At 38.5% G+C, this 10,775-nt stretch overlaps 1 protein-coding gene across 1 annotated transcript in view; it reads right to left on the reverse strand.

Moving 5' to 3' along the window:
* Positions 1–1,387: 1,387 nt before the first annotated feature.
* The window catches only part of SLCO1C1 (solute carrier organic anion transporter family member 1C1), a 53,871-nt gene continuing 44,483 nt past the window's right edge, over positions 1,388–10,775 (reverse strand). Inside the window, exons 13-16 of the mRNA XM_006155086.2 lie at positions 9,612–9,796; positions 5,871–5,935; positions 3,507–3,624; positions 1,388–1,737 (exon numbers count right to left, since the gene is read on the reverse strand). Of these exons, the coding sequence (XP_006155148.1) occupies positions 1,515–1,737; positions 3,507–3,624; positions 5,871–5,935; positions 9,612–9,796 (591 nt within the window). The 3' untranslated portion in view covers positions 1,388–1,514. The remainder of the gene's footprint in view (positions 1,738–3,506; positions 3,625–5,870; positions 5,936–9,611; positions 9,797–10,775) is intronic.

The raw sequence follows: 10,775 nt of genomic DNA on the forward strand, positions 1-10,775 counted from the left end.
ACCTACTAACCCTAGTCAAAGGGCACCAGGAAGACAGAGAAGAGGAAATTCCTAGCTTGGCTTTTTCAGTTGCTGAAAAACAGAGCTATCTGGCAGGTTGTACTAAGCAGCTTCCTACCTAGGAGTCCCTAGGCCCTAAGATGGTAACAGGTGGACCAAAAGGTACCACACTCCACCTGAACATCACTCAACCCAGTACCCTCCATTCCTGATATAGCAGACTTCCTGATATAACAGAGTTTTAGAAATTTATTTTGTATTATTTATTTATTTAGGTTTTTGCCAGAGGCCATGTGTGCTCACCAGAGAGATACAGAGAGAATGTGAGAAATCCCACCTACCAGGATGGTCATGCTACAATCCCTTCTCCTTCATTCTCCTTTCAGCATCTTGGGTACATGTGCACACACACGCACACACACACACACACACACACACACAGAGACATGGCATTATTTTCAAGCTGCCAGGTCTAGGACTCGAACTCTGGTCTGCCATGTGGCAATACACCCACCTTCTGGCACAAAATTCAATTTTTGATATAAGTTTAAAATGGGTAGATTGTATTTAACAGTATTTTTTTGATTTGTGAAATTCATGGAAGGACCAGCAAGTGACATGGAGGTTAAGGTGACTGGATTTCACATGGTTGACTAAGGAGCTGGAGTCCCAGACCCGGTGACTTGAAAAACACAGTGGGCATGTGTGTGTCCCCAAGATCCCAAGAGGAAAATGGTGAAGAAAGGATTGCAGAGTGGCCATCCGCCCCTTGGGATGGAGTGAGTTTTCACTTTCTCTCTGGCTATCGCTTTTTCTCTGTATCTCTCTGGCAAGCACATGTACCAGAGCAAACAAAAATAAAAACAAATTCATAGAAAGACAATAAGGCATGTTAACATTAATTTTATTCCTTTACAACTGCAACCACTTTACAAAAAGTAAATGAATAGTAGAAGAGGAATAGTCGGAGAGCTAATAATCCAAAATTTGAATCCTCCAAGAGCATTTGTCTTATACATTTTCATATCAATTACTGTATTTTGAAGACAAGGAAGACTAAGACAAACTATTTTTTCCATATTCTGACTCCATCCTAACATCCTCATTAAGGTGATAAGGAGACCAAAATGCGATGGCTTGTTAAAAGTATTTTCTTTCTCTAGACAAGTAAACTCAGTTTAGAAATTACTTCACATATAACCATTAGACAGTAGAAATAATTGTTCTACTGGGAATACGGCTAATATATTAATGAGCACAAGGAAAACTAAAGCACAGGTAAATAATATGAAGACTCTATATAAATTAAAATGTTTAAAATTATTTTTATCATCTGTATATTTTGTTTTATGTTTAATTACATTTGTTATCAGGTTTATTACTTAATGGCTAGGTTGAAAGACAAAGTAGACATTTTTGAAAGGAGAAATTACAAATGTAAAATCCTTTAGATTAAAATGTATCTGTTTGCATCCTTTCCACACATTAAAATCATACTTCAAGTCGTAATTTTTCTACAGTTGTGTCTCCTTGCCTGGCCAATAGTTGGGTTGTAGCAAGTGATCAGTTGCAGTCCAGTTTTCCTTACTGAATTTTGTAGACACCATTGTTCTTTCTCTCTTGGTGATGAAGCTTCTATGTTGTGAAACATGATGTTTCTTTAAAGTGACAAGAACTGCAATGCTCAGGAAAATGGACACTGTGCCCAGTAATACAGTTAGTCCCAGATATATGTGTCTAGAAGAAGAGAGAATCTCAGTTGTGTTTATTGCAACTACGCAACTTGAAATGAAATGTAACAGGAAAGTAATAATGGCATTCTGATGGTTTTCTTTAAGAATCCAGGTTCTGTAGCTAAAAAAGACCTTACTCTGAACATTGCTGGACTACTGAGGGCAGTTTACCAGTATAAAGCAATTTCTTAGAAGCACCAGCATTTTCAGTTATACTAATTACATCACCAGTTCCATCCTCTCTGTAAATTACTCACTCAGACAAGGCAATCATCCCTTTATTTGCTCAGACAGTCCCAGATTATGCTAGTTTTGTCCCAGTGTAATTTTTTTTTTTTTGAGCGACTTTTGCTATAGGGCGCGTGCGCTTGCCAGACAGAGAGAGACAGAGACAGAAAGTGAGAAATCACCCCCCGGGGGGATAGCCATGCCACAATCCCTTCTCCTCCATTCTCCTCTAGGGGTCTTGGGCACGCACGCACACACGCCCGGCGTGAGTTTAAGCCACCGGGTCCGGGACTTGAACTGCGGTGGACTACTTGGGAGTCCAGCGACATAGCCATTATGCTAACTGCTGGTCCCGTCCCAGTGTAATTTTAACAGTACCTCCTTCCACTTTCAAAAGTGTCTGGGTTTGAATAATAAATTATGTGGTCCCCTTATCCTCAGACTTTTCCTAAATTCATTGCTATGGAAAACCTGCAAGAAGCAATGCTAACGGGAATTGCGACTCTCAGTGAAACAGAATGATCTAAGGATAAACCAAGCTTTTGGTTTCAACCAATTTCTTCCATGAAATCTAAGTGCTACACTCTGTCAGGTGATAGTAAGGTATGGAAGGACAGGCTGAATGATTCATTCTGGGCATTCCGTGAACACACTCAGTCTCCCATTGAGCTACCCCATTGCGGCGTTAAACTGAATACAGTCTTAGCAAATGGGAGTAAAGTTCCAATTATACTCACAGATTTGGTTCCTTTCAATGACCAAAATAAATTTCACACATAACATCAAAGCCTATTAAATCAAACAAACTTATTTGAGATGGTCTGTCTGATTCACATCCGATTTAGATGGCCCAAGTTTGTTTCTCCAGAAAATGCTTAGCTTGTAAGTCTTTTAAAAAATCCTTCTTGTTTTTAAGCCATAGAAGCACTGCTTTAAGTATTAAGGGAACTAAATGCTTGATGAATTGAACTGAATGATACCATAGTGTAAAAGCCATGCCCTCCACCCCCATACACACTCTCTCACACAGTGAAAACCTTTTACTTTTATGCATTTCAAGTACTGGAATAATTGAACATCAGTTTGGCAATAAAAGCCGGACAGATTTCAAGCCAAATTCAACTCTTGCCCAGGGGGATTATATCTGACGTAAATGGTACAGTTTGGCTCCATTTGAAAAAGAATAGAACTAAACCCAAAATGTGACCAACATTTAAATGCTTCTCAGTTTCAGGGAATAACATCCATTTTTATGCATAAAACTTTCAAAAGTCTACTCTGCTTTAGCATCTTTTATCATAGTTTCAAAATGATTACTCATTAAAAATGACGGTGATGCTTAGGAATGAGGAAAATATCCAAGATCTAGACAATCAAATAATAATAGATTTACTCTATGAAACAGATTACACGGTTTAATTTGACAGCTTTTTACCTTACAAACAAAACAATGAAACTACATGGGGAATTATTAGTGCCCCTGGTACCGTGTAGACATGGCATATCGAAGCAGTGTGACATTTAGGAATACATTTGCAGTGATACCTGAAAGTATTTGAATCATATAATCTGCAGGATCCTCTACTTCCACATCTTTTATATCCCCATTTGAGGCATGAAGTATCAATCAGAACTCCAAAATATACTGGAGCTGGGATTCCCGCTGTGAAGAAAAATAATTGTTACTAAAAACATATGCACATCTTTTTGGTTATGAATGATTATCCAGAACCAATTACTTTTAGTCCAGTTATTGCTGTTTTGAAGATGAAAGACCCTCAATTATATGTTGAAATCTCCAAAATCTCTCACTCTCTCTCATCCAGTCTTTTCTCAGAAGATCCAGACTCATGTAATAACTACCATTTGTTTTAGAAGTCTGTCTGCCAGCCACTTCTAATTCACCATGAGCTCAACTTTCTCTGCCCAGACCCACCCTTTCCTCAGTAGCCACCCAATAGCTGAAGTTACAACTTTGGGAGTTCTCTCCGATTCCTCTCTTCCTCTCTCTTGTCATGACCACATGTCATCCTTCTCAGAGCCATACCCATTCTCCTCCTAGGTTCATCTTATGCACATCACCTTCTCCCCACTCTCCTATTCCTACTATTATTTCCTTTTATTTTTTTTCCTTTTAGAGAGATTTTTACTATAGGACGTGTGCTCTCCAGAGAGAAAGAAAGTGAAAAATCACCACCACCCCCCCAGGGGTAAGGCCATGCCTCAATCCCTTTTCCTCTCTTCTTCTCTCAGGATCTTAGGCATCCATGTATACATGCTCAGTGTGAAGTTTAAGCTACCATGTCCGGGACTTGAACTGCAGATGACTTCATGGGAGTCCAGTGACAAAACCATTATGCTATCTGCTGATCCCTTTCTGTCCTAATTTAAAACTACAATTTATGAATTTTCTGCTCTCTTCCTGAACCATCTCCAAACTAGCCATCGTACGGATGTTGAATTGTTCATTGCATAGATAATTTCCCAAGACATCTGTTTCAAGACAAGAGTAGATGCCTGGATATTGGGCCCCATCTACATCTTTGGCCCCATTTTGAGCAACATTCTTTGCTTTATATTTCTGATTCCAGCTTTGCTGAATTTCTTTCAGTGTCTAAAATACTCTCCTCTCTTGGTCTGAATGTTTTGCATGTTTTCTTCATTCAAACTACTTTCCTCTTCTTTCCTTTTCCTTCTTAACACACACTCACCCTTTGAATTTTAGTTCACTGTTTTCCTCCAGGATCGGCTATGCTGATGACCTAAACTACATTAATTCTTTCGGTTCTCACGGCATTGGTACTTCTCTCAAAACCTCCAGTACTCCTTTAATGGCTTAATTGCCTTTCAAGCCAGTCTGTAAACTATACAGGGGCAGGAAATGTGTCCTTACTCATGCTATAAATCCTAGTAGGCTTTCAATACATGGTTGTGGAGAATTTAATCCTTCCTTAGGGAGAAAAGCTCTCTCTCACATACAAATTTTAACAAATGTATCTTAAGTTGATTCCAGTCTGTTCACAACTCTATTTGTATTTTACATATTTTAAGTCTGCTAAGTAACTCGATTTTTTAAAAATAATTATTTTATTTAACTTTATTTATTTATTTATTTAATATGGATCAGAGAGGGACAGAGTGAGAGCAAGAGAGAAAGAGAGAAAGTGAGAAAGCAAGCCACTAGGTCCGGGACTCAAATCACAATCGGCCATGTGAGAGTCCAGCATTCTTTTTGTTTTGGAGAGGTTTTTGCTATAGGGTGCGTGCGCTCGCCAGACAGACAGAAAGAGACAGAGAGACAGAAAGCAAGAAATCACCCCCTGGGGGGAAGGCCACGCCGCAATCCCTTTTCCTCCATTCTCCCCTCGGGATCTTGGGCACACACACACACATGTGCCCGGCGTGAGTTTTAAGCCACCGGGTCCAGGACGCAAACCACAGCCGACTACATGGGAGTCCAGCAACATAGCCATGAAGCTAACTGCTGGTCCCAGAGTCCAGCATTCTTAACCACCATGCCACCTGCTGGCCCCCTAAATAACTAGATATTAATGGTCGTTTTTTGTTTTTTTTTTAAACTAATAGGCAATATTTTAATGACACTAGATTTGTGACAAAAGACCAGTGCTGAAAAAGACAAGACTATTAATCAAAAATTGTGTTACTCTCACAAAATCTCTTTATTACATCTTGGGCAAAGCAGTAAATATTTCTGAAATAAAGGAAATAAGGAGTCAGAAAGAAGAGGGAGGGAATAAAGGAATGCTAAAAGGAAGAAAATTAAAAGAGTATGAATTTAACCACCTACGTTATCTAGTTATAGATGGAAATTCCAGAAAACAAATTTAGAAGAGTCTTCAAAATGTACGTAGGGTTGGTACCATAAATAAAAGCATAGATTATACTCACCAAGAACTCTTATGGCTAAGGTGTAGATGCCCAAGGCAAAAGACTTCAGTTGTGGCTTGATACACCTAAAATCAACAAAAACACTATTACCAAAAGCAAACAAGAAATCTGCTAAAGCAAATAGAATTGTTCAAATAAATATGTTCAACACACACATGTAATCATGTAAGAATTCAAGAAGAATTTTTTAGCGAACCCACTGTGTGTTAATGTAAGGAAAGTTAAATACATAAAAGTCATATTCTATTCCATGTGGTGCCTCAAGGAGTTTGTAGCTACTATTTCTAGAAGATAAATCACCCTTATATGACATATGCAAATGATGCTGGATAAAGTCAAACCATAATATTAATCAGCAAAATGACAATAACTCAGGGAAAAAACCTCTCAGAAATTCCAAGAATCTGAAGAAATGAAAAAAGATTAACATTCTATAGCAAGTTTTTTGGCTCTTGGTCTAAAAGCACACAACTGAACTGGTCAGAGCTGATACAATCACTGTGGCATGCAAAATATTGTGCAAGAGTGGAGACTATTTTACAAAAAAAAATGAAAAAACACTTAAAATGATAAGAATACGCTTAATATGATTCAATCAATCCTGACAATATATAGTAACTATTAAGTGTTAACCATGGCACTAAATACTTTCTGTATATTCTCTGCTTAAAAGAGGTCAGAATCATGATCTTTCTCTTTCAGCCCAAGGAAGTCCATCTCACATGAAAACTCACTCTGGTTCATGGGAGGGACTGGTGGTGAGGAAATGAGAAAACGCTTCTTTTTTTTTTTTTTTTTTTTTTTTTTTTTCTGTAGAGGTTTTTGCCTTAGGTCATGTGTGCTTGCAGGAGAGAAAGAGAGAAAAACCATCCCTCCGGGGGAGATAGCCACACCCCTATCCCTTCTCCTCCCGGGGATCTTGTGCTTGTGCACACATGCGCCTGGCGTGAATTTCAACCACAGGGTCCAGACTCAAACCAAGGTCGGCCATGTGGGAGTCCAGGGACATAACTGTTATGCCACCTGCTAGTCCCACCATACTTATTATAGTACGTAACCTGATTCTTCACTTGGTCCAGGGGACTACTTGGCGCAATATAAGAAGCTGTTGAAGAAGTAGTCACAATGGTCCGGAAACTCTAGGGCAATGCTTTCCCATTTACTTTTTCTTTTTTCCTGTTTCCAACCTATTGTTTTGCGTTGTTTTTGCTATTGGGCATAAGCACTCTACTGAGAGAGACACAGAGAGAGGGAAAGTGATAAATCAACCCTTGGAGTGATGGACAAACTTGCAACCCCCTGCTCTTCTATTCTTTTCTTGGTCCTCTTTCCCATTCTTTCTTTTCTTTTCTTTCTTTTCTTTTCTTTTCTTTTTTTTTTTTTTTTTTTTTTTTTTTGCCCTAGGGTGTATGCACTTGCTGGGGAGAGGGAGAGAAAGAGAGAGAGAAAGAACAGGAGGGAAAATGAAAAATCACCCCCCACGGTAGACAGTCATTCCTCTCCTCTATTCTTCTCAGGATTTTGGACACACACGCACACATGCCCAGCATGATTTTCAAGCCTCCAAGTCTGCGACTCAAACAGCAGTAAACCATGTGGGAGTCCACTGGCTTAACCACCGCGCCACCTGCTGTTCCCTCACATTTTCTTAAACCCATCTATAAACACAAATATCTCATGTTTTCCTTAATTCATTTTGAAGATAGATTTGTGGCTGGTAAATTCTACTTTCTGTTGATCTTTTCTAATCAATATCCCTAATAAAAATAGTGGGAAATTAAAAATATAGAGAATATAATACTTTTGATCAGTCTTATTCTAGAAAAACTTGATATTCATTCTTGGACCTATGAGTTAATTTGAAAATCATCCAGTCCATCTTATAAAAGATTGATTTCCAGGAAATTATGACTTTTTAATAACTGTATCAAAATTTAGAAATATTTGCAAAACTAATTCAATTGAAAATATCACTGAAAATTCTAGCTACAAGGCTAATATTTTTAAAATTTATATTCATATATATTTTTATAATGATGTATATAAATTCATACACAATATTTATAGAGATAGGATAGTCATTTAAAAATGCTCAAGCACAAATTTTATTACAATAAAACAAAAGCCAATAGGGAGTTTAAAAAGATACAAGTACAGGGAACCAGCAGTTAGCGTAATGGCTATGTCGCTGGACTCCCACGTAGTCGACCACGGTTCACGTCTCAGACCTGGTAGCTTAAAGCTCACACCGGGTGCGTGTGCGTGCGTGCCCAAGATCCCAAGAGGAGAATGGAGGAGAAGGGATTGCAGCGTGACCATCCCCCCTGGGGGGTGATTTCTCGCTTTCTGTCTCTATGTCTCTCTCTGTCTGTCTGGTGAGCGCATGCGCCCTACAGTGAAAATCTCTCAAAAAAAAAAAAAGATACAAGTACAAAGGGAAAAAAGAAAGATGTAAAGTTACCACTGTTAAAAGTTTTTTATCTGATTTTTGATTAGATGTTGCTTATCTAGTCACTGTCCTTTAGAATCTATTAATTAAATTTAACAGACTGGCTTAAATTTAAAATTGCTACATGTTTAAATGAAAATATTTATAATATACTGGAAATCAATTCTTAGTATTTACACTTAGTGTAAACACTTGTACAGTTCAATTGAAAAGTATGCAAGGGGGTATATAGTTTTAAAAATTATTTTAGGGAGCCAGCGGGTGGCATAGTGGTTAAGGTGCTGGATTCCCATGTGGTTGACTGCAGTTGGAGTCCTGGACTTGGTGGCTTGAAACCCATGCCAGGTGTGTGTGCATAGGTGTCCAAAATCCGGAGAGGAGAAAGGATGAGAAGAGATTGTGCTGTGGCCACAAACCTGAGAGTGATTTCTTGCTTTTTGTCTGTCTCTCTGTGTCTCTCCAGTGAGCAAACACACTATATAGTAAAAATCTCTCAATGAATTATTTTAGGACCTTAGAAATAAAACTGTTTGAAGGCATCAACATAATATTCATAAATTAGGACTTCAATTGATCCAAAAACCATAAAACTCTTCACAGATAGTTCTACTCACAAAGAGAATATGCAGAACAAATAAAAACCTATGTATCAAAATAGTAAATGGAAAACATTGTAATAAATCCCAACTCTTACAATTCTGTAAAAATATATTTAATCTAAAACATATTTTATCTATACTAGCTAAAATCCCCACCTGCTTCTGAAGTACATTCTCCATTTACCAAGTGACTATAGTGATGTAGGCATAAATATTGCTCTCTGGACCTATGTTTGCAAGCACTTTAACATTTAATGAAAACATCTACTTAGCCATATTTTTTCCCCTATGAAAACCTAAAATGAGACACATATGAAAACAGAACAAGGGTGTATGGCAAGTTCTTGGAAAAAGCTATGAGGAATCATGACAATTCCACAGCAAAGAATGTTAAATTCCTGCTCTAGATGATCATATGTTATAAAATTACTAAAATGGTGTAGGAGGCCCATCTGCCATGGTGCAGTGGTGACATGTCACTCTGCAAGTCCAGAAAGTTGAGGGTCCTTTTCCTGGGTTAAATTGCACACAATGGGCACATATACATGTGCTTATAATTCTGGCTGGCTGGAGGGCTGGGTAAGGATCACGGCATGGGGCCCTATTGAGGGTGCTTTCTCTTTATCTCTCTATCTCTCTGATGAAAATAAATACACTTAAAAAAAAAGTGGGGTGGGGAGAATCAGCATTTACCTCAGGAGTAATATGTAGCCAGGTATCCCCCCTAGGGATAAAGTATAGGATGTGATGACTGAAATGACAAGGAAATACAGAAACATTTTGGGGCATCCATTATCTTTCTGACACCTGCCCACCATGCCTGAGGAGTTTCCTGATTTGGAGGCTGCAGTTCCCACGCAGGTGCAATTATAAAACATCTATAACACAAGAGAGGAAAGTTCAGTTAGTGAGGTACCATGGAAATAAAGTGAAAGATAAATAACTATTTAAAAAGACTTCCTAGGATAGTACTAAATAAGTGAGGAAATATTCTTTTACTTGTCAGCATTAGAAAATATTGATGCAAGGGAAATCCATTGAGATAGACTAGCTCATTATCTAAACAGCAGATGTTTAGGTCTGCAAAACTCTTAATCCTACAGAACAATCTTCCAGCAAGTCCTACCAAATCCAACCCTACCTTCACTCCTTTGCTGCCATCATCAAGTCTAAGTTACCAGTATTTTTTGACTTGATTATTGCAAGATCTTTTTATGCTCAAGCTGTTTCTGCTCTTATCCATCTGTAGTCTGTTTTCCACACAGGAACCAAAGATAGCCTTTCAAAGCAGCAGTCAGATCATATCGCTACCATCAACCTAACAATGGCTTCTCATTGCATTGATAAGAAATACCAAATACAGTGATTTCACATTCTCCATTAGGTAGCTCCTAGATTCCACTCTGACCTTGCTGCTCAAAGATATTCCCTCCTTTCCTCTGTTCCAGTCAAACACATGGTTCTTGCAAGGGCCGCTGTGCCTTTCACTTGCTAACTCCTTTCAAATACAGCCAGTTCTTGCATGCCTTATAGCCTTGCTTTCTCTGCCTGGGTGGCTCTTTTCCTATACACTTCAAGTCTCTGTTCAGAGATTTCATTAGGAAGATCTTCCATGACCACTGCTATAACACGAATGTGTCCTTCCTAAATTCACTTGTTAAAATTTGGTGAGTCACTGTGAAAGTATTAAGAGGGCAGAAATGCAATCCAACTCTGGAATTATGAAGTGGCACTTTCGGGAGGTGATTAGACTGATGAGGTTATCAGAGGGCAGCCCCACTTCTTCATATGGACATGTTTATAAGGAGAGTGAATGAGACCAGTGCAGGAGAATGTGGACACAGACATGCACATTCC

This window comes from Tupaia chinensis, unplaced genomic scaffold (assembly GCF_000334495.1).
Source record: "Tupaia chinensis unplaced genomic scaffold, TupChi_1.0 Scaffold000434_1, whole genome shotgun sequence".
Taxonomy (NCBI): Eukaryota; Metazoa; Chordata; class Mammalia; order Scandentia; family Tupaiidae; genus Tupaia; species Tupaia belangeri.